The sequence below is a fragment of the Colossoma macropomum genome, unplaced genomic scaffold (genome assembly GCF_904425465.1).
Source record: "Colossoma macropomum unplaced genomic scaffold, Colossoma_macropomum, whole genome shotgun sequence".
Taxonomy (NCBI): domain Eukaryota; kingdom Metazoa; phylum Chordata; class Actinopteri; order Characiformes; family Serrasalmidae; genus Colossoma; species Colossoma macropomum.
Window position 1 is genome coordinate 2,474,955 of NW_023495267.1, and position 23,945 is coordinate 2,498,899.

The 23,945-nt window shown below is 39.7% G+C and overlaps 1 protein-coding gene across 3 annotated transcripts in view; it reads left to right on the forward strand.

Moving 5' to 3' along the window:
- chd2 (chromodomain helicase DNA binding protein 2) overlaps window positions 1-23,945 on the forward strand; it is a 42,299-nt gene that overhangs the window by 17,504 nt on the left and 850 nt on the right. For 2 of the 3 annotated variants that reach the window (XM_036561662.1, XM_036561664.1), the window contains exons 7-42: window positions 1,946-2,186; window positions 4,109-4,195; window positions 4,504-4,565; window positions 6,954-7,076; window positions 7,511-7,672; window positions 8,021-8,157; window positions 8,743-8,968; window positions 9,236-9,336; window positions 9,476-9,517; window positions 9,718-9,887; window positions 10,584-10,708; window positions 10,989-11,205; window positions 11,344-11,433; window positions 11,539-11,729; window positions 12,370-12,558; window positions 12,662-12,824; window positions 12,906-13,058; window positions 13,517-13,588; window positions 14,020-14,169; window positions 14,285-14,433; window positions 14,569-14,665; window positions 14,795-14,887; window positions 15,373-15,543; window positions 16,687-16,862; window positions 16,954-16,995; window positions 17,203-17,342; window positions 17,526-17,664; window positions 18,499-18,649; window positions 18,725-18,847; window positions 19,210-19,332; window positions 19,515-19,655; window positions 19,844-19,960; window positions 21,726-21,904; window positions 22,130-22,229; window positions 22,322-22,520; window positions 23,466-23,715. In XM_036561662.1, the coding sequence (XP_036417555.1) occupies window positions 1,946-2,186; window positions 4,109-4,195; window positions 4,504-4,565; window positions 6,954-7,076; window positions 7,511-7,672; window positions 8,021-8,157; window positions 8,743-8,968; window positions 9,236-9,336; window positions 9,476-9,517; window positions 9,718-9,887; window positions 10,584-10,708; window positions 10,989-11,205; window positions 11,344-11,433; window positions 11,539-11,729; window positions 12,370-12,558; window positions 12,662-12,824; window positions 12,906-13,058; window positions 13,517-13,588; window positions 14,020-14,169; window positions 14,285-14,433; window positions 14,569-14,665; window positions 14,795-14,887; window positions 15,373-15,543; window positions 16,687-16,862; window positions 16,954-16,995; window positions 17,203-17,342; window positions 17,526-17,664; window positions 18,499-18,649; window positions 18,725-18,847; window positions 19,210-19,332; window positions 19,515-19,655; window positions 19,844-19,960; window positions 21,726-21,904; window positions 22,130-22,229; window positions 22,322-22,520; window positions 23,466-23,715 (5,091 nt within the window). The remainder of the gene's footprint in view (window positions 1-1,945; window positions 2,187-4,108; window positions 4,196-4,503; window positions 4,566-6,953; window positions 7,077-7,510; window positions 7,673-8,020; window positions 8,158-8,742; window positions 8,969-9,235; window positions 9,337-9,475; window positions 9,518-9,717; window positions 9,888-10,583; window positions 10,709-10,988; window positions 11,206-11,343; window positions 11,434-11,538; window positions 11,730-12,369; window positions 12,559-12,661; window positions 12,825-12,905; window positions 13,059-13,516; window positions 13,589-14,019; window positions 14,170-14,284; window positions 14,434-14,568; window positions 14,666-14,794; window positions 14,888-15,372; window positions 15,544-16,686; window positions 16,863-16,953; window positions 16,996-17,202; window positions 17,343-17,525; window positions 17,665-18,498; window positions 18,650-18,724; window positions 18,848-19,209; window positions 19,333-19,514; window positions 19,656-19,843; window positions 19,961-21,725; window positions 21,905-22,129; window positions 22,230-22,321; window positions 22,521-23,465; window positions 23,716-23,945) is intronic. The other variant, XM_036561665.1, reaches the window with a different exon arrangement.

Consider the following 23,945-nt stretch of genomic DNA (forward strand, 5'->3'; position numbering starts at 1 on the left):
GATATAATAAGCAGGTCCTTTGCGATTTCATAGGGAGCTCAGGACATGAAGACCCGATACATTTTGACTCCTACTCAAGATGTTTTTGGTAGCAACTTGATGTGTTACTTTATTGAAGTAACAATACTTGAATGATGTAAGTTACCCACCGCTAACGGTGATGAATAAAAGATTATCAAAGAGCTAGATGAAGAATATAGGGGTGTGATGATTCACAAGCCATGAGTTAATACATTAGCTCCCAATATGTGATATATTAGCTAATATGCTCTCATGAGGAGTGTGCTTTTCCTCTATGCTCTCGATGAAGAGGTGATAGTTTCAGACAAGGGAGTTTCACATTCTTATTGTGGGATTTTTATTGTTGTCATACAGAAAACCTTTGACTCCATTGTCCTTTTTTGCTTTATTGCATAAATTGAAAACAAGTTTTACATTGTGGTTAAATGTCATGATGAACAGACCAACAGAAATGGTCAAAAATTACTTGGGGGGGGGAAAAGTCCTGTATCATCAACTTGCATTACAAAAAAGTTGCGTGGTTTTTCCTCCTGCTGTGAAGTTACCATTTTGAAGGTTTTGTTCCAACAATGATGTTATACGTCATGAAATGTAATCAATACTAAACTGACTACTTCAGGTGCTCCAGTAGTGTTGAATGTATTGATTGATACCTGTGCATGTTGATTTGGGAGACTCATTTTGAATGATGTAGTATGATGCCTTGTGTTGTTAGTCCTAGTGATGATGTAGCCTGTTCCTGATACACTTCTGAACTGTTGGATAGAATTTCTTAAAGGAACATATAAACGTAACAAGAATTTCTTATTTTCAAAAAAGTAGTTGATACACTTAATATCACCTAATGACTCAAAAAAGTAGTTTTATATACTGAAGCCAATTAAAAGAACGTTTTGTTTCAGATTTCTTCTGGATGTCCCCAGCCATTGCATCTATTATTTTAAATTCCAGCACAAGCTCACTTGATTTAACATAATAAAGGATTGATTAGCCAAACCAGGTGTTGGATGATAACTCCAAATAATACTGGGTTTTTGTGTGAGGAGATGTTGGCAAATGGTTACGAAAACAAAAACTTAGCCAAATGTGAAACCACTACTTATTGTATTAATGTTATTTGTATTTATTCTAATGTTAGTGTTTTTTTATGCTTACTGAACTTACTGAGCTAGCTTTTTAATTAGTTATAATTTTATATATATTATATATATATAGTTTATAAATTTAAAATAAACAACAGAACAAAATTTTAGAATTATAAACATTTTAAAAAGATTTAAAACAAAGAGAGGTTATGACTCTCTAAAATGAAGAAATCTGCATTATTCTCAGTCACTATTAAAATTTAAGCAAATTTGTAAAATTGACCATGTTGAGCACTTCGTACAAAAAGAAAAGTCTGATCCCTTCCATTAAAAACATGTTCAGACAGCTTTGATATACTCATCAGAAGCTTTTGCACAAACTTGGGGGGGGGGTCCATAGCAGCTCGAGTGCACAGTGTCATTGAAGCAATTAAGGACATAACCTCTCAGAAATTCTGCAATTCATGCTAAAATTTTCAAGATTTACTTTTCTTATTTAAATTGTTATGCTGATTTGTAATAAAGTTTGTAACAAGTCTTTCTATCAAATTACAAAGGCATGCAAAATAGAAGCATTTTCACCAGTGGTCTCAGACTTTCCATACCTTATTTTATTATTATAGATACATTCATTAACGAATAATCATACATACATTAATTAACCCTAATAATTTGTCGGGCTATTTCCAGAGATTTGACATTCACCAAGATGTCAGACTGAAATATGAGCCTTTTCCCGTTTCTGTGCTTGTTTGTCAAGCATGTGTTTTTGTATAGACCTCTTTTGGGAAGTTTTCTGTGGTCCTGATAGCTGAACGTGCCCGTCTCTGCTTTTGTAGCAACTCAGCATCAGAGGAGTCAAACCACTCCGGCTCGGAGTCGGCCAGTCAGTCGGAGAGCGAACAGGGCAGTGAGCGAGCACGATCCCACCACTCCGAGTCCAACAGCTCATCTGAGTCCGAGAGCCGCTCCGAGTCTGGGAGCGAGTCTGCTGGCTCCAAGACCCACCAGGCAGAAACAGATGAGCTTGATGCCAAAGAGAAACGTATCAAGAAGAAGGATCTGACAGACGTAAAGAAGGTAATGGCAAGAAATCGTGCCCCTCAGTCTCAAAGCAGCCCCCGTTTCACGTATCATGTGAGGTAGGAGGTAGTGCATGCAAATATAGTTCTTCAGTGATTAGGCACGAAAAGATAATAATTTACCAATACGTTACTGATACACACTCATTGCTAACAGGTGTATGAAGTCAAGCACGTTGCCTTGCAGTCTCCATAGACAAATATTAGAGTAGAAGAAGTTGTACTGAAGAACTGAAGGGACTTTAAATGTGCCATTGTTCTGGGGTGTCACCTTTGCCACGAGTCAGGTTTTGTAAAATTTCTGCACTGCTAGATCTGCCCTGGTCAACTGTAAGTGCTATTATTGTGAAAAGGAGGTGTCTGTGAGCAACAACAGCTCAGTCACAAAGTAGTAGGCCACGCAAACTCACAGAGTGAAGCCGCCGAGTGCTGAATCACATAGCGTGTCGTCTGTTTTATCACTCACTACAGAGTTCCAAACTCAACTCTAGAGGAGTGGAAACATGTTCTCTGGAGTGATGAAACAGACTTGACTGTCTGGCAGTCTGATGGATGAACCTGGGTTTGGCAGATACCAGAAGAATGCTTCCTACTGGAATGCGTTGTGTCAACAGTAAAGTTTGGTGGAGGATAAATACTTTACTGGATCTGTTTTTCAGGGTTTGGGTTTGGGCTCGGCCCCTTAGTTCTTGTGAAGGATAATGTTGATTCTACTGCATACAATGACATTTTACACAGTTATATGCTTCCAACTTTGTGGCAAGACTTTGGGGAAGGCCTTTTTCTGGTCCAGCCTGACTGTGCACTTGTGCGCAAGGTGAGGTCCGTGAAGACATGCTTTGACGAGGTGGGGAAAAACTCCGGTGGCCTACTGACCTCAACATATTTGAGATGAATTGGAATGTCAGTTGCAAGCCAGGTCTTCTCATCCAACATCAGTGCCTGACTTCACCAATGCTCTTTGTCTGAATGGGCACAAATTCTAATGCTAGAAATGCTAAACGATTTGCCATTTACTTGTCTAATATTGGAATGGGACAAAGGCAGTGTCTACCATTCGAACTAGTGTAAGACCCAGTAGCCTCTTATCAGCATCTCACTGATGTTTGGATCTATATTTATGTCCATAACCTCCAAGCGCACATCTGCTGTAGCGTATGCTGTTCATCTGATCCGAAAAGCCAGTTTCAGTGCTTTTATTTCACAATTAGACCATTTTATTCACTACTTTTTTAGTTTCGGTGCTCATGTTCCACTTGAAATTCAGCTGCGCTGTGACATTGTCACTCCATTTGACCTTTTTAGTGTCCTTTTGTCTGGTGTTTTTGTGTTGAACTAGGTCATTGCCTTGCCTTTTATTTGCTAAGCTTCTGTGACTGCCAGCTTTCACAGGCTGCCTGTTGCCTTGGCATACTGACCTTTTGTGTAGAGTCTTAAAGCAGATCAGAGGATAAATGGAAGATGAGACCTTTAGTGACTTTTCTGTCCTTCCTCTTGAATGATTTGATAACTGTAGTGAATTGAAGAATAAATAAGTTGGATGTGAGCTAACATGTAGTCACCTTATCTGAGATTGGACAATAGTTGACATGCTCACTAAATGAGTTTCTTAAGTGAAATGGAAAGACAGTGGGCCTCATTTACCAATATCTCCATTACGTCTTAAATTTGTTCTGGAAAAAGATCTGAAGAAAGTCTGAAAAGTCTACAACAGATTAATGATGTTTTTAAACTGATAAATTGTTTGTATCTTTGTGCTCCTGAGTGTGTAGATTCTGTTCTTACCTAAGAACAAATCCTGAATAAGTAAATAACCCTTTGGTGAATGCCAGAATCTTTGTGAAACCTGCATTAGTGGGTTTTAAGAAGAAATGTTTTGTTAAGAACATTTGGTAAATAATTTTATGTTTACATTTACAGATGTGGGAGAAACATCCAGATGTTTATGGTGTTAGAAGGTCCAACCGGAGCAGAACAGAACCAGCTCGTCTGAACATTGGAGCAGAGGTTGGCCATCTAAGAATTTTTTTCTGTGAACAGACTCTTGGAAGTGCACAAGTTCTGTTGTGCTACTTGTGGCTGTTAAGAAAAAATGAATCAACACAAGCTTGGACAATCGGTGAAACCTACCTAAATTTAAATTTAAAGACTACTACCTCTTGTGATCAAGACGCTGCATGAATGTTGTAGTCTGGTGCCCCCTTGAGGTGGTCTTGTTGGCTGAAATATTGTACTTTGCTGCCATCTAGTGGTTGTGACACCACCCACAGTGATGTTTGGTCCGTGCTGAAATGCCTATTTCACATCATTTACAGGGCAGCAGTGAGTCTGAGAGTGAAAGCCCTAAAAGAAAAGCATCCCAGCAGAAAAAGAAACAGTGAGTATGGACAGAACAAATGACAAATCGTCTGCTTAAAAATGTCCTTTGTTGTTAGCTGTATGTTTCATTGTGTTGTAGTTTCACATGATTTCAATACTGCATTGTAGTAACAGTCCACATGAATTATGGACATTTTTATTATTTTTACATTGAACTTCATTTGCACTACCAGTTATTACACTAGCTATATTATGTAGTAGATTAAGAGTATTTAAATTACTAGGTTGTCATCTATGAGTTAAGATTGCTGTAGTGCATGCAAATATCATGTTTTCCACACTGATTTGGCATGTAAGAACAGGTGTAATTTCCTAATACACTGGTCTGTTGTCAGTATTGCATTATAGATTCATGCAGTCACACATTATGTACATCACAATGCATTTCACATTGTTGTTTTGACCATAACTACAGTTCACTCCCTCATCTTTTTTATATGTTTGTGCTGGGGGGCATTTTAGGACATTCAGTTGATATTCATCTACCATCTTGTGAAAAAGATAAACGTTCCACTAAGTGTCATTTTGACTTGAATATGCCACATTATATGGTGTTTAGAGTTAATAACTTGGCACAAAATAGTGTCAGATTCCGCTTTGTATATGCAATCTATGGATCATTCTACTGAATTGGTTTAAGGTCAGAGTTTCAGAATTTGAGTAGCCCGGTACCTGTACCTTAACTGTGTGTAAAACAAATGATTGAACATTTCATTTTGTCGCTACCAAAACAACTACTGTGACAACTAGCACCGCTGACACGCTACCAAATAAATTTAAATCCTTCAACTTCATGAAAGTTCACAAACAGATCTTTTTAAAAAAAACAACATGGTGTTCACAAATTTAGGGTTTGGGCACCAACTTGGGTTAAATGTTGGGGGGCGAAAAGAAAAGAACAAATTTTTGAATTTACGTCCTAATCACTTGACATATGTTTAATTTGGGGTAAGGACGTTGAAGTAAGAGCAGGAGTCATGGGTGAATACATGTACATACTTTAGTAAGTTACTTTGTTATTAGTATCGTACATTGTTGTGATAAAATAGATACAGTGATCGCTTTGCACTGCTGTCGTCTCCTAATATTATGAACAGATCGCATATGGGGAAAAGTGTGATTTGCTCAATATTCATTTGTATAAATATAAAGTGCAAATATCTGTAATTTAAAACACTACCTTATTAACTAGTTAACCAGTTGTTGAAGCTGGCGCGTGCAGAGCGGCAGAGCCTCACAGACTCACACTGAAGTGCACAGTATTTAGAGAAAACGAGGAGGCGCTCACATCAAGCAGCAGAATACAGTGAAATAAGTCATTAGAATAAATTAACATGAAATAGAAAATCTTGTTAATATGCATATTCTCTCATTAATGACTGTTATCAAAGGAAATACTAGTTAAACATTCTCTACTGTACACAGATTTCCCTGGTTGGTCCACCAGGCTTAAACTATCACCCAGTAACAAGTCAGAATGCAGGCGACGGTAAACAGATGTAGCTGCTCTTTTACTCCTTATATTTTTATTGAGTAAATTGGCTGCTTTGACCGTTTATCCGTTTGGATAAAAGAGATCTGTAGATCTTTGTTACTGCTCCACTTGTATCACTCGTGAATGCTGTTACTGGTCTTGTAAAGAAAACTGTCTTTTAGCAGTAGTGGTCAGTTATAGAGCCCTTTCTGTGATATTAGATGCATATTTGTCCTCTTTCAGATTTTAAATGGTCAGTGTCACCATCGAACAAGCTGCATTCTTTTTGCCTTTGGGTTACCAGCTATTCAACACCAGGATTGATATACACTCATAAGACGATGCGTTTCCGTTTCAAACCTTTTTCCGTGGCCGCAGTCCATTTAGAAAGCTGTCCAAACAGAAAACACACTCCATGAATGTGTTTCAACCCGCAGTGCACTTTCAGACTAGCCGGATTTGTTGGAAAAACCACAAATCTGGCAACCCTGACTGACTGGGAGAGAACCCATGAGTGAAACGTGCACGTGGAAAACAAGCCATTTTTTGGTTGCCGTAGCGACCCTGCATGCTTACTTATTCCTACATAGCAGGTTACTTTGTTTGAACTAAGACAGTAGAATGGTCCATATAGCCAACATCAGCCTAACTGTTTTCCATAGGGCAACAGCAACCTGGGGTTGCCACTGCCCAAACATCTCACGGAACTAGGGTTACAAATCATACACAGTTAATCTAATGCAAGATCAGTGCTGCTGCTTGGGGGGTACACCTGGCCAGTCCATAGATCAGGCCTTTAGATCTCTTAGATGCTCTGTGTTGCTGGTCAATGAAGCAACCGCATGATAATGTAGTAGCTAAAACTATTGCTAGCCCCCCATGGGTGAATTTGTGGTATTTCTGTGTTGAAAGAAATACCTGGAAAGATGATGACTCAAACGACGAGGATGATGATGATGATGAGGAAGAGGCCAGCAGTTCAGAGAGTGAGCAGGAAGAAAAAAAAGTTAGATCCAGACGACTTCCTGCTAGAAGGTAAGAGTGTAGCGAAGCCTGGCCTTCAGACAGCTCATCCTAGCTTAATCACGATGAGCAATCTGATGTCTTTGTTTGAATCATGATTGAGCGAAGACAATTAACACGTTTTGGCTTGACTAATATTTTCCTCCTACAGTTGTGGTTCATTTCTAGTGCTTGCAAATTGGGTGGTGGCATTTCTGGTCTGTTGTGGCTTGATTTTTAAAAATCTGATGCAAACTTGATGATTTGATTCTTGTTCTGACTGTAGGTGGTTTGATTGTTTGAAAGCTGTCTCAAGGCCACTGGCACATGAGTCAGGCTAATAGGAGTGCTAATGAATCGCTACACTGTTCTACAGGGGATAGGGAAGTGCAAAGAGGGACGCTTGACCCGCAGCGATGGTTGAAAATACGCTTTTATGTGTTTTTGTGTGTGTGCAACCTTTTCAGACCTCAGACCAAATCCACAGCCAAGCAGCATCAGTCTCAAAAGGGACGGAAACTAAGAAAGCAGGAGTCGTCGGAAGAGGAGGAAGATGATGATGACGATGATGATGACGAGGAGGATACTCCAAAGAGACAGACCCGTCGCAGGGCAGCTACTAAAGTTAGGTATGGATCTCTTATTTTCTTGCTTTTTCCTTGTCAGCTGGTGTCACACACAGCAAGCAGTGTTTCCCCTGTCATTAGTTCGGGTCGCACTAAATGAACTCCTCGCCAACGACGAGTGCACTTCTTAAAAATAATTGTAAATAGAAAATAAAAATGTGTATTGATATGCAGTCTATTCATTGTATTTATGAACAATTCTGCATGATGATGCTTTTCCAGCCCTGCACAGATTTGATGACGTGATGTTTCTATAGGACTGCTAGCTTTGAAAGATCTACCACTCAAAAAGCAATCTAGGGGAAGCACTTTTTCAGTAAGTGTGTCTAACAGTAGGCTCTGTGATTACAGTTATAAGGAGGACCAGAATGATTTTGAGACAGACTCTGATGACCTGATCGAGATGGCTGAGGGGACAGAAGATATGCAGGACGACGACAGTGAGACCATTGAAAAGGTCATTGACACCAGGCTTGGTAGGAAGGGAGGTAAGCAAATGCCGTATGTACTGTGTTTTATTTTACAGTTATTTGAAGTTTTGAGTCGCTAGAGCTGGGTAAAAAAGTACTAGTACTGTAATTGCAGTTATGTGCAAAAGTTTGGTTGCCCCTTGTCAAATTTTGTTGATTTGAGTGCACATCCTTTACACACTTCTGCACGTAGCATGTGTGACAAGTTAATTATATACATATGTATGTATGTGTATCTATATGTGTATGTGTGTATGTACGTTTGTTTAAATATATATATATATATATGCGCACATATATATAGCTTGATTCAACACCCTGCAAAACACTCATCTGGAACTGTGATTTGTCAAGATACTCATAACACACATTGTAATGAGCTTCGTTTGCAGCCTTCTAAGATATTTCAAAAGCCAATATTGTTATAATGATTAACAAGTGATATATTATGCTGTCGTATAAGCTACTATAATTCTTTGAAACATCCTTTTTTAGGACCTCTTTTAAATATTTTGCTTCAAAGTCTTCAAATGACATTTTCTAAATTTCCAGCTCATGTGTAATACCATATTTGATTTGGGATACTTGTCTGCTTGTTTACAGCTACTGGGGCTGCCACCACCCTCTATGCTGTAGAGGCCAACGGCGACCCTGGAGCCGATTTTGACCCAGAGAAGGAGGAAGGAGAGACTCAGTACTTCATCAAGTGGAAGGGCTGGTCCTACATTCACAACACATGGGAAAGCATAGACTCTCTCACCCAGCAGAAAGTCAAAGGGATAAAGAAGCTGGAGAATTTTAAGAAGAAGAACGATGAGCTTAATGCTTGGTGAGGAGGGTTAAACCATATCTTATTTGCACATAAGCTGCACCTGTGGCCTTTTTATTTATGTAAATTGTCATTACAGATGACATTGCAGGACAATATCCACAAAGTTAGAAGTTCTTGAATCATGTTGGGTTTCATTTATTGTATGTGTTCAGGTTGGGCTTTAGTCAACTTGAGGCAGTGTGTTAGTGTTAACCCATAAAAGCTTACATGCGTCAGTTTGCATGTGAAGATTGTTTTGCTTAACCATCATTGGGTCTCTTGCAGGTTGAAAAGAGCATCACCTGAGGATTTGGAATATTACAACTGTCAGCAAGAGCTAACCACTGATCTGAACAAGCAGTTTCAAATAGTGGAGAGAGTCATTGGTAAGTACAGCCTTTACATCATGATTAAAGGCTTATGCATAAACCCATGAAGATTTTGGAACAGTCAGTGAATTGATATGGAGCTTTGTAGTTTTATGCTAAAATTACACCTTAGTCTTCTTTTCTTTTGCCTTTACAGCAACAAAAACTGGGAAATCACAGGTGCCCTCTGATTTTCCCTGTAAGTTTTTTGTCCTTTACCTTAATTTTGTACTCTTGTCCATTACCTGTTTTCAGTTAGCTGAAAGTGCTAGTGTTAGCATGGACAACCATTAAAACTGGAGAGTAGTATAACAGTTAGTTGATGTTTTTTGAAATGCTAATTATACAATTATACAAATCTCTGACTTTCTGTTTTGGTTTTCCCCCTTTTCACAACAGCGCATAAGACCACTTCCAATGAGCCAGAGTACTTGTGTAAGTGGATGGGCCTGCCCTACGCCGAGTGCACATGGGAGGATGGTGCTTTGATAGGAAAAAAGTTCCAGTCTTGTATAGATAGTTTCAACAACAGGAATGTCTCTAAAACCATCCCCTCCAAAGACTGTAAGGTGAGAGGCCTCTTCGCTCACTCTTCTGTATATTGCTTCTTTAAAGAGGACATCACCTCTGTTAGTCAAGTCATTCAGTGTGGTTTGGTGTGAAAAGGCTGATTGTAGAGAAACTTTCTCACTTGGACAGTGGTGATAGAACCAGTGGTTGTAATATTTACAACGCAAATATAGCCATTTTTGATTAGTCTGACTGAAACCTATCATAAAATAATGTCTGTCATGCAGTGTATTCATAACCATTTTGTTTAATGGCTTTATTCAATTCTTAGAGGTATTAAACTCTGGATGTCTTCCTGTCACCACCACTGTGAACAATCCTGTCTTTCAGAAGTTTGTCTAGAGTAGAGCATTTTATATCAAACTAATGTAAACTACGTTGTTGACATTTTAAACATTTCAAGTGAATTTTAAATTATGCAGAAATAAAAAAAAATCACTGGAAATCTCCTTTAATGTCTGATCAGGTTTAATTTTCTTTCTAATTGTTACTAATTTTACAGTTGAGTTACACAACAGAAATTGGCTACTTTAATTTGACTGTTTCATACAACTGAAACATGCTTTATACTGTTTCTTTGTCAGTTTTATTCAATAAAATAAAAAATATAATAATATAATATGTAATATTATTTGCCTTTACAAAAAATGGTGATCTATTTTAGTCTAACCTTTTTCTGTCCTTGAAACTTGAAGGTGTTAAAACAGAGGCCTAGATTTGTGGCTCTAAAGAAGCAGCCATCTTACATCGGGGATGAGAACTTGGAGCTGAGAGATTACCAGTTAGATGGGGTGAACTGGCTAGCCCACTCCTGGTGCAGGTATCTTTTAAAAGAGTTTTATAAATAAGCTTTTTAGGCTGCTTCAGCATGTACCTGAGTACAGTAAATGTACTGTTCTCTAAATCTAATAGGAAAGAAATAAATCTGTAATTATTTGTGAATATATAAAGATTTTTAAATGTTCAAAATCTTTCACTTAGATGAAAAATCTTGAAAGTTTGTTCTATCACACTTCTCATGCTGATATATTCTTGTCTTTATCTTTATTTGTTATGGTCTGAGCTCCTTTCCTGATGGGTGTCTCTTCTGTGTTGTCTAGGTGTAACAGTGTTATATTAGCAGATGAGATGGGCCTGGGGAAGACCATCCAGACCATTTCCTTTCTCTCCTACCTGTTCCATCAGCACCAGCTGTACGGCCCCTTCCTCTTGGTGGTGCCCCTCTCCACGCTCACTTCCTGGCAGCGGGAGTTTGTTACCTGGGCACCTGACATGAATGTCGTGGTCTATTTGGGGGACGTCTTGAGCAGGAAGACGGTAAGATGCTCCCTGATGTCAAAATGGCATTCCTGTGATCAACTATACTCTTGCATTTCAATGTGTGCAGTTCCTTAATAAACATTTAGCTTCATTTGACTGATTTTTCAAACATTTTTATTTTCTTTTCTTGAAAAGATTCGTGACTATGAGTGGATCCACCAGCAGAGCAAAAGAATCAAGTTCAATGTGCTTTTAACTACATATGAAATTTTACTGAAAGATAAGGTAAGAAGGATGAAAGAAATTCCTCCGTTATCTATATCTATCTACAAAAATGATGAGGTCTGAATTGGGAACAGACTGTTGATACTAGTTCTGTTCTTAATCCAGGGTGTTTTGGGGAACATAAACTGGGCCTTTCTCGGGGTGGATGAAGCTCACCGGCTGAAGAATGACGACTCGCTGCTATACAAAACACTGATCGATTTCAGGTCAAACCACAGGCTGCTCATCACTGGGACCCCGCTGCAGAACTCACTCAAAGAGCTGTGGTCCCTTCTGCACTTTCTGATGCCTGACAAGTACGTCTCACATGGCCTATATTTTTTCACTTGCTCAATTTGTGTAATTCGTTTAAATGAAATATCAGTAGATTACAACAGATAAAATCCGTTGGTAGTGCTACCTGAAACTTCCAGCTCTCTAGCATTTTGCCTATCAGTTGCCTAATTTTGGTAAATATACTTATAAAAACACAGCTTTTCTCCACCTAATGCATCAGTTTCTCCTTCTCTGATTCTGGCAAGTTTAAGCATGTTTTGACAAAAGACAGCTCGCTTAACCGCAGTATTTTTGTTTTGCTGAAATATCAGCACAATGACATGCAATACATCAAAAATAGAAACTGAGCATCCGTCACATCACACACTGTAGACAGCTTTGTTGAATATAATGGGAATGTTTTGGTTTTGTGTTTATTGGTCGCTAGGACAAAGCATTATCGCTCATGCTGACATTGGTATTGATAAAAACACAAGTGATGACAAACTTCAGAACAGCAGCCTGAAGGTTAGCTTAGTAGACCAGAAATCAGAACATATTCTGCATGTTGGTTCCAGAAATACTAAATCGACTGAGTTTTGTTTTGAACTTTAAAAGAAAATCAGGCTCTAAATCATGTTTGGCGATTTATGGTCATATTTGGTCTTTGCCTTAATTCAGATTTGAGTTCTGGGAAGATTTTGAGGAAGAGCACGGTAAAGGCAGGGACAACGGCTACCAGAGTCTTCATAAAGTGCTGGAGCCCTTCCTGCTGCGCCGTGTCAAGAAGGACGTGGAGAAATCCCTGCCTGCCAAAGTGGAGCAGATCCTCCGAGTGGACATGTCCGCCCAGCAGAAACAGTTCTACAAGTAGGTCCTGCTCTGTGTCTGATGTCTAGCTTGCATTAAATTTTCTGTTTGGTTCCTCAAATGTGATTGGTCACACTTACCCTATGTGTGTTTGTCATTTAAGGTGGATTCTCACAAGGAATTATAAAGCCCTCTCAAAAGGCACCAGAGGAAGTTCTTCAGGCTTCCTTAACATTGTCATGGAGTTGAAGAAGTGCTGTAACCATGCCTTCCTTATCAAGCAGCCAGAGGAGGGAGAAAACGAAAGTTCTCAGGAGCGCTTACAGGTGGGACGGCCTTACAATAAAAGCATGAATTTTCTAAGTTAACTCTCAACAGGTTCTAACTGAGCATGTTTTGTGGAACAGACCACGGTGCGAGGCAGTGGGAAGCTGGTCCTCCTGGATAAACTCCTGACCCGGCTGAGGGAACGGGGCAACCGCGTGCTCATCTTTTCTCAGATGGTCCGTATGCTGGACATCCTGGCTGACTACTTGGCCATGAAACACTATCAATTCCAGGTAGGGTCAAAAGTGACACAGACAGTGAAGAATGCTTGCATTGGGTTGGAATGAGACTTCCCTGAGATCTTTTGTTTTTGAGTGCAGCATTGCTTGTTTGTTCCTGTTTGTTTAACCATTTATATTTAAGCTTTATGCACGCTAGTTTTGTTTGTTATGACTGTGGTAGAAGTTTAGCATGTTGGTGGGACTGTTTGGAGCTGGGCTCCGGTTGACTCGGGTGTCAGAGCTGCAGTGGTATCTTGGCACTGACTGCTAGTGTCCTGCCGCTATTTTTATCTTCCAGTTATTTTTTGATGCGTACTGGCTTCAACAACACGCCTCTCAGTGCTGCATTAGCAAGAATTACCAGCTCCTGTCTAAACTGTATCTATGCATATGAGGATTCAAACAGCATGTATGATGCCTGTACTCAAGACAAGATCTTTCAGTCACTGTTTTTTCTTGTCTTACCTTAGCGCTTGGACGGTTCTATCAAAGGAGAGCTCCGGAAACAAGCACTCGACCACTTTAACGCTGAGGGTTCTGAGGTATGTAACAAAAATGTGATAGCCTTGTGGTCTGTTTGCAGATATGGATATCCTAAAATGCACTGCTTATGGCAGCATCCGTCTGCATCAAATAGTAAACCATGGGTAGCGTTTCTCCAGAATATCCTGTCTTTTTTTCAGTCTTTATGCTTCTTAATAGTATGTTCATGAATCATCTGACTGTATCCATCCTGTTTCTCTTTTTCCTTTAACTTTTTCCAATGAATTGGTTCTTCTCATAAAAAAGCCGGACAGGAAAAATATGCCTTTAAACTTTGGTGTTGAGAGTCTTATTTTGGATACCTTTATATTCCCCTACGTAAACTGATATGCTTATCTCTACATTTGACCATGTGTAGCTTGGCTTTTGTATGTGCCCTAGCCCTGAGATGATCTGTTCATCCTCAGTCCTTCTCTTCTTCCACATCCAGGACTTCTGTTTCCTCTTGTCCACTCGTGCTGGAGGCCTGGGCATCAATCTAGCCTCAGCTGATACTGTTGTCATCTTTGACTCAGACTGGAACCCACAGAACGACCTGCAGGCACAGGCCAGAGCCCACAGAATAGGCCAGAAGAAACAAGTAAGTGATGGCATGAGCTTTGTTGCTCATTGATACGTCGTTTGAGGAGAAAAATATTGCATATATTTGCTTTCGATAAGCAGAGTGAGTGATATATTTATTATTTTACTGTTAGGTCAATATTTATCGTCTGGTCACCAAAGGGACTGTAGAGGAGGATATTATTGAAAGGGCAAAGAAGAAGATGGTTCTAGACCATCTTGTCATTCAGAGAATGGACACCACTGGACGAACGGTTCTGGATAATAGTTCAGGAAATTCAAAGTGAGTATTCCTTAAGAGCTCTCTAAAGAGAAAGGATTAAAATGATGAATATTGTCATTCAGATCATTAATATTATCCTAATGGAAATGACATTCATTGTCTTGTCGTGAACTGTATTTGAACTATTGTTTCCAGTTCAAACCCTTTTAACAAGGAGGAGCTGACGGCTATCTTGAAGTTTGGAGCAGAAGATCTGTTTAAAGAGCCTGAAGGGGAAGAGTCAGAGCCACAGGTATCACTTTTCCACTTGAAGGAACACAGCTCACAGTTTCTTTATTAGCAATTTTGAGTGAATGAAGTTTTCCTGTCTGTGGTTGGTCTCTTAATAATATATTGTGCATTTTTCTGTTTTCATTTGTAGGAGATGGACATTGATGAGATTTTGCGGCTGGCTGAGACCAGAGAGAGTGATCAAGGTTCCAGTGCAACAGATGAGCTCCTGTCCCAGTTTAAGGTAGTTTACCAGCATTTACCAATTTTAAAATCTTAGAATCTTTGTGTATTTTTTCCCCCTTTAATAACCTAATAATAACCTTCTAATAACGTTGCCTAGCTCAGATGATGTCAGGGTGGACCAGATTTGGAAGGGAGACCACCATGTTTACCCCCACAGCAATGTTGCTATTAAAGTTTTTAATAAATGTTTTCTTTTTCAAAAGCAATACCTGACTATTATTTTTGGTACTGAGGCACATTTGTTTATTGTAAAAACTATGTAGATGCGGTAAACATGTTTGTATTATTATTATTATTATTATTATTATTATTGTTATTATTATTCATTTCTTAATTTTGGCCACATGATTCATTGGCTTTGTGCCCCTAGTGGCCGGTGCAGTTTGTCTCTACCCCTGCCCTAAAATGCAGATGAGGATTTGTTTCGGTCACAAATTTAGTTTGTTCCTTCAACTGAGGCATTGTTTCTTTGCGTTCTTACAGGTGGCCAACTTCACCATGGATGAGAGCACTCCAGAGCTCGAGGAGAAACCCATGAGGGACTGGGATGAGATCATTCCTGAAGACCAGCGGCGACGGGTGGAGGAAGAGGAGAAGAAAAAGGAGATGGAGGACATCTACATGCTGCCCAGGAGCAGGAGCTCCAATAAAAGAGTAAGGAATACCTTGTAGAAACCTCCAACCTACAGGGATAATATATATGAACACTGTCAATTGAGTGCTGATCTACGAAACAGTCCCTGTCATTTAGGACTAACTAAAAAAGATTTAGAGAAGGACTCCTGTTTTGTTAGGCTTTCTGAAGACCGCAGTATTTGTGTATTTCAATACCTTTGTTATACAAGCCCCTTATCAGTAGACTAGAGGCTCCACTCTGTGTAACAAACTGCATGAATTAATGCTGCCAAGTACAGTGGCATAGCACCTTAATTTGCATAACATGATTATTTTTATCCTCATTATCATATATTGTCTAAGCACATACAAACACATTTTAACACATATATTATTGTCTACCTATGCATTTGAGTTGGTTGGAGGCTCCCATATAAACACAGTGGCTTTAATACAAATATTATGGATGTGTTTATTTAGCAAAAGGTAACATGAAGTGCACCCTTAGGCTTTTTTCTTGCTTACATTTGTGTCTGCTTGTGTTAGTGCTGATATCTTAGGCAGACGGTAATGACTCATTAGAGTTTATAGCTCTGTGCTGGATCAGCTTGTGTGTGTATGTGTGTGTGTGTGGGGTCTGTGGCGTTGTAGGCCTTAGTAATGACTTGTTAAGTTTTATGGCACAGTGGGTTCCCTAGCGAAATCGGCTGCATGTATGCGCTAAACCGCACTCTCATTACTCTTCCTTTGAGCTGGAGATGATTTAATATTGGAGCATTAAAGAGGAACCACTGGGAGTGTTCCTCGAGACGTTCTCCGGTGCTGTGCCTTTTAAAAGAGGTTTCTTTTTGGGGAGAAATTAAAAGCACACAGAACAGTTTTTTTTAGTTTTGAGATTCTCCAAATATTAGAAAACTCTAACGCACTAATACCATGCTTCTGGACACTAAACCCAGACTGTTTTAGCCATAAGTCTTTGGACAGCAAAAACCATTGTTCTGGCTCTGTGTGCCGGTACTTTGACTACTAGATTGCATCTCGATTGCATCTAGTGCCCTAAAGGGGGTTTGTGCAAAACTAGCAAAACAGTTACTAAATTAGTCATCTTCTATGAGCTAAGAAGTATTTTTAATAGGCTTTCACCTCAGACTGTGTGTAAGAGCTTGTGTTGTGCTTTTGCAGGCGCAGGCTAATGACAGTGACAGCGACGTTGGCTCAAAGCTCAAACTCAAGAACCGTTCCTCGGGCTCGGAGAGTGAAACAGACGACAGTGATGATGACAAGAAGCCAAAGCGGAGAGGCCGACCGCGTGCACGCAAGAACAACGTGGAGGGCTTCACTGACGCAGAGATCCGCAGGTATCACACTAAGCCATATGTGAATGCAGCGGTCACCTTTTAGTGGGGCTGAAATTTGATTGATAAATGTGCTAAATGCTCTTTTTAACAGGTTCATAAAGGCTTATAAGAAGTTTGGAGCCCCACTTGAGAGGTATGGATTTAAACACATACAAGATCACGATTAAAGACTTTCTATGTAATACGAGTTTAGAAAGATACTTACTAAAAAACTGAGCAAAATAAGAAATACCGAAGCTTCTTAAATTAGCCAAAGAGCTAAAGACATTATTAGTGCTTACATTTGATGCTCACTTGTAAATTCCAATAGCCATGCTGATTGGTTGTACATTATCTCCAGGCTGGAGGCCATTGCACGAGACTCTGAGTTGGTGGACAAGTCCATAGCAGACCTAAAGAGACTGGGAGAGCTGGTTCACACCACATGTGTGACTGCAATACAGGAGCATGAAGAACAAATGAAGGAGAACCCCACAGAAGGTGAGAGAGAGATTTTATTTTTTACTTATTTCAACTTCATTTAACCAGGCAAGCCATTGTTAAGAACAAATTCTTAATTACAGTGTCAAAACAGTCTGTCAAGTGCCAAAAGACAAGCAAGAGATATTTGGTAAAAATAATGACACCATTGTTCTCTTATGGCGCTGTGTGCCCACTCTGTAGCCAAAGGTCCAGGGAAAAGACGCGGCATCAACATCAAGATCTCAGGGGTTCAGGTCAATGCCAAGTCCATCATTCAGCACGAGGAAGAGTTTGAGCCTCTTCACAAAGCTGTGCCCTCCAACCCCGCCGAGAGGAACAAGTATGTTCTTAACCCAAACTTCTAATCGATTACCATTTTAAACTTCCACTAGGCTTCTTAAATCAGCCTTGATGATTATTATTGCGGTGAAAGACCCAACATCTAAGCTTAACTCTTCAAGGCTAACACAAATCTTTGACAATGTGATATCTCAATGTCATCTGCATTTTTTTGAGATTTAAAAGTAACTAATCTAACACAATCGTAGGTTTTTTATTATTTTTTTTTTTTTGAAAAACCAAACACATGAATAGGAATGAAAGTCATGCACAGTCATTCTTAATTGTTATTGTAGTTAAACAAATCAGTATTAAGTGCTAATCAATCTGGACTGTGCTCTGAATGAGCTAACAAGGAAAAAAATCACAGCGAATCCAAAAATAAAAGCACCGTTGTACATCTTATGTACAGTGACAAGTGCGACAAGACAAGTAGGGGTGGGGAAAAATTAGATTCTTACATGCATCGCAATCTTGAATTGACATGAAGATGCAAAGTAAAAAAAAAAAAAGATTACATATTATAAAAAAGATGCATCCAGAATAATTTGATAATTGCATCTTGGCACCCAAGAAAGCTCTGCAGCACAAAGAAAGCTCTGATTCTCCATGCCTATACATGTTACTGGCATTAAAACGAGTTAAAGGGGTCACAACCAAGTCTCTGAATGGATCGTTCCAGAGGTGTTCAGTTTGATAGGGTTCATTTGTCACATGTAGTACGCTGTGGCTCTTAGAGCAAGCAAAGTAACTTAATCTAGTCTCTATACTCAGTACAAATGTGTTACCAAATACTGCAGATGGACACCAACTAACTGCCCAACTCTCTCTCTAGGTTTCAGCTGACCTGTCGTGTGAAAATTCCTCATTTTGATGTGGACTGGGACATCCACGACGATACACAGCTGTTGCTAGGCATCTATGAGCATGGCTATGGCAACTGGGACCTGATCAAGACTGATCCTGACCTGAAGCTTTCAGAAAAGGTGTGTTTTCGTTGGGATCTTCTAAATTTGGTTCAGTTGTATGTCTGAGCTAACACTGCCCGTTAATGTATGCAGATCCTTCCAGATGACCCTGACAAGAAACCACAAGCAAAACAGTTACAGATGAGAGCAGACTACTTGTTGAAGATGCTGAAGAAGGACCTGGAGAACAAAGATGCATCCAAAGCAGGAGAGGAGGTAAGTAGAGAGTCATTGGCCGTTAAGACCAGTGTGAGCGTGACAAGTTGTTGTCTTATAGTCAGTTGATGATAAAGCATGGCACTTAATCATATAGCCTGAAAATTGTCCCAGCACTGTTACAGCCTTCTTCTTGGAAGGGCAATGAGAATAAATAGAATAAAAAGTATTGTTACCATAATCTTAATAGTATGAAGCTCACTAGACTATCCAGTCATTAGTACAATTAGTGTTTTAGGTTTACTGTAGTAGTTTTGTCTTTCCTTTCAGTTTGAAATGTTCACCGTTTTAATGGTTCATAGTGTGAACAGTCCTTAGTTTAGTTTGTGGCATTGGCTCAGCGGTGGCATGCTTTCTTCCAGACCAAGGTAAAGAAGAGGAAACCACGAGTAAAGAAGGAGAACAAGGCCCCAAAAGATGAGCTAGCCAATGAAATCTCTTCTCCCCGTCTGTCTGACATCCCATCTGAGGAAGGCGAAGTGAAGGTATGTTCCCTTACGCAGACAGCGTATCAAATCCCTATCAAAACAGAAACATAAACTAAAACAATGTGGTTGTTTTCAGAGCAATTTACGCTAAACTTGATGTAAAACTTGCATCAACACTGTTGACCAGTCAGTTCACATTTTTGTGGGAACGTTTCCCTTTGTTTGTATGTTTCTTCTAGGATGACGGAGCTGAGAAATCCCCCACAAAGAAAAAACAGAAGAAGAAGGACAACAAAGAGAACAAAGAGAAGCAGGGAGCTCAGAAGAAAGAGAAGGAGGGCGACAAGGACAAAAAGCGCTCCAAGCTCAAGAAAGATAAGGTAGTTTAGTCCTGTAGGTATAAGGTGCCTATATTAGAACATTCCCTGAAGTTTCATTGGCTTACTGTTTGTTGCGATTAGTTGCGAATCCGTAGACTGAACAAAACAAATGAACAGTGGAATGTGGACCTTGCAGGAATGTGTGTGTGCGTAGTGCTCTCTTTGACATTTATTTGGGAATTTTTCAGGCCAAACCAGCAGGCAAAGGCAAGAAGGCTCAGGGCCCGGTGCACATTACAGCAGGCAGTGAGCCTGTCCCTATTGGAGAGGAAGATGATGAACTGGACCAGGAAACCTTCAGCATTGTGAGTTTCTTGTGGTCTTCATTCCCTGTCTCATATTTTACTGGCAAGCTTTTTGATGTTTCTAATTCTAGTCAAATCACACTCCATTTTCTGTGACAAAAGAAAGTGAAAACGTAAACTCCTGCGGTCTTCTTTAAAGATGTATGAGATTTGTGTGAGAAATGTGGAGAAAGGCATTTATGGGTAATTGTAGTTCATAGAGGTGCCAGTCTGCGTACCTCACATCTTAAGTACAGACGTGAATCTGCAGTGTTATAAATCAAGCACATGCTGATTGGATGAACAGGGAAGAATATTGTGGGGTTAGAATGAGACCCAAAACGGAATTAGATAAAATGTCTCACAATTAAGTCTTCTTTATTTATTAAAAGTATGTATTAAAAGTATTTTTTGTTTACCTTCTTTATTTATTATTATTATTATTATTAATATTATTATTATTATTATTATTACTAAGTGTTGTCATGTTGGTTCCACCCCCTGGTGACAGTATGAATAGTGTTTCTCCAGAATGTCCTGTCTTCTGTTTTACTCCTCTTTCTGCTACAGTGTAGCGTGAAACTTTTCCTATGGTTAAAAATTGTTTGCCACTTCTACATTTCATCCTCATTTTCTGTGCATTTTGGTCTGGTAAGGGCAGCACTGCCCCCCTAGTAGGGATGCACTGATATGAAAATTCTGGGCAGATGCCAATATCCAGTACTTGTTATGTGCATGATGATGGATATGCCGATACATAGAGATAAATTAAATGTAGAAATTGGGACATGAATTACGATTATAGAACAATATAACAATTCTTTCTGTAACAAATGCAGTGAGATGGAAAAATGCAGACATTTTGGTGCTGTCGCCCAACTTCTCCTAAACTTTCTGCTCTTCCTGAATACAACAAATACATCATCAAATATTGGTGTGCAATATTGGTAGAATCTAAACGTCTGTCTGAAACCAGTATATCAACACTGTCAAGCAAAACCTTTTTTTATTGCTCTACTTTATTGCATAATTTAAAACTAGTTATTTGCGTTAGTGTTAACATTTCATGATAAATGGATCAATAGAAATGGTTCAAAATTACTTGGAAAAAAATCTTGCTACATGAACTTCCATTATAAGTTCTTTTTTTTTTCTTCTCCTGTAAAGTTACAGTTTTAGAGATACAATGTTTTGTTAACAAGGATAGATTTTTTAAAAGCAAATATCTGCTGACACCAATATAATTCTGCTATCATTGTGAGTCCCTAATGCGTAGTACATGCTAACATTATTTGCAAGTATTGCAGACAGTATGTTAATATCTGTACACAATGCCTGCATGTTTGTAGTCTTAATTTACCCCTTTTTTGTGATTTGAAAAAGGTTTACAAATGGTGGTCTGAAGTTTGGGTGCACCATATAACATATTTTGACTCTGCTGCTACATACTGAAACACATTAGTGAAACCGAAATGTGACTTAAGATCAGCATGCACTGTTTTTAGTAAGAAAGGAACCTTTGTTTTATCACACAAATGGCTTGATTGATCAAAACACCGTTCAAACATCAGAAATATCAGATATTCAGAACTTAGAGATATTCAGGGCACAAAATTAAAATCATTGTTCTCTGTTTGAGGGCTAATTTTCATACTGCGGCCAGTAGTATCTTTATTGCAAAGGCCAGTATGGCGATAATGATTGACAAACAAAACATTGTACAGCCCTAGTTTGAAGCCTCATACATAACTTCAATGTCTGCATGCCTGTTTTTGTGTGCATTCAGTGTAAAGAGAGGATGAGGCCGGTGAAGAAGGCTCTGAAGCAGCTGGATAAGCCAGATGAAGGCCTGTCAGTGCAGGAGCAGCTGCAGCACACTAGAGCCTGCCTGCTGAAGATTGGAGACCGCATCACTGAGTGCCTTAAAGCCTACAGCGACCCGGAGCATGTCAAGACTTGGCGCAGGTCTCGCATACAAACATGCACTGAGTTTCCAGGGCTCTGAAAGTTTTGTGGTGTTATGATTATTCAGAACTGTAGAGAGAGGGTGTCGAAGTCAAACTAACCATCTTTGTGCTATAAATATATCCATATCTTATTTCTGATAGGATTTTATTCCACTATGCTCTTGTAGCTCAGTTTCTTCTGTTAAAATACTCTATCCTTTAATTTTTTTCTTTTTCCATATAGAAATCTCTGGATCTTTGTGTCCAAGTTCACTGAGTTTGGAGCCAGGAAACTGCACAAGCTGTATAAAATGGCTCAGAAGAAACGATCCCAGGAGGAAGAGGTAAACTTATCTTTAGCCCAGGTGAAGACAAGACGTTTTTCTTTCGAATCTCGTCCTGTCCTGCTCATGCGCTCCATGCACATTGCTTTCAGAAAGAGCAAAAGAAGAAAGATGACCCCACCAGGAAGAAGCCTTTCCGGCCTGAACCGTCTGGATCGAGTCGTGACTCCACCGGGACTCAGCCTCCAACTAAGCCCCATCCACCTCAGAACCACCCCACCGGACCGCCCTCTCACTCCCACCACCGTGAGCCCTACAACCAGTCCAATAAGAGACACTTCCCTAACGATGGTGAGAGAAAGAACTTATATTAATACAAGTATACTGAAGTAGTGTAAGCATGGCTACAGTTTGGTCTGCAGAAAGAATGCTTTTAAATCAGTGGTCTTGCTGGTGTACCCCTGTCCTGCATATTTTGGTGTAGCGGTGGGAACCACTATTAAATCATACTAACATAGAAAAGTAAGGGGAAAACAAATAGAAACACCTGACTCTGGCAATCTACATAGGCAGCTGTCTAAGTAGGCAGCGTTCCAACCGTCATCTGTCCTTATAAGATAAATAAATGAGACGCTCTAGTTAGACAGCAGTGATGTCGCTGCTTGTTCCCGCCCACTGCACGAGACCGGCGTTTACTTACCTCAGCCGTCAGAATCACATTTAGCCAACATGGATCTGCTCTGGCAGTTTATATAGTGATTTTACTTGTATTTGCTCTGAATGAAACAGCAAAATAGACAATAGTTGTGGTCAAACGCGGAAAGTATAGGCTATTTGAGCACTTTTATCACTAGAAAACAGATAAATAAACAGAAAATCAGAATAACTTACATTTGAAGATGACGGCGCTGCTCGGCGAAGCGCTTCTGCCCGCCATCTTCAAACAAAAGTTGCGCTGCGCTGCATCGCGGGATTGCCTCAGCAGCTGAGTAAACATCCGATGCTCTCTTGATATTCGGCCAAAATGAGATACCTCAGTAGGCAGCATATCAGAGATATCTAAGAATTGGGACACCCTTATTGTCAGGAGCGCGCATATTGTGACGTATAATGTAGAGAGCTCACCAGGTTTTGAGACACACCCACTGTGTCTGCTTTTATGAAGCATCAAAAACTATGAGACTGAAATGGTTTTCTTGGTCCTCAAGACGTTTGAGTAAGGCAGCATTTCTGTTAGTGGCGGTGTTAGTGGTGGCATTGTTACGGTACATAACAGTTTTGTGTCTTGATCTACAGATCGGGGAGAATGGCAGAGGGATCGTAAATACAACTACCCTGGTAACAGCAACCAGTCCTGGCAAGGTGACCGCCATCACCCTTACGACCCTCACAGGTACAAGGACCATCACTATGGTGACCGACGGCCACATGGGGACTCGTACCGCAACCCTGGAGGCTACCGGAATAGTGGCTCTCCCCGCAAACGCCCCTACGACCAGTATGGCAATGACCGTGACCATCGGGGTCATCGTGACTATTATGATAGGTAATGAAATAAAAATGAATGCTAAATCATGCGATATTTGACTTGGTTTACAGTGTCATTACATATGAAGGTTTAACAATTCAGTCTTTTGCTTTAGTATTAATAATTAAACATCTAATGAAAAGGCGTATCTAAGAAAGTCCTTATGTGTCAGTGAATTTAATATTTAACAGTAACCTGTAGGAGTTGAGGTGGTTCTCTTTACTGAAAGAGGGGATATTGCCACAACA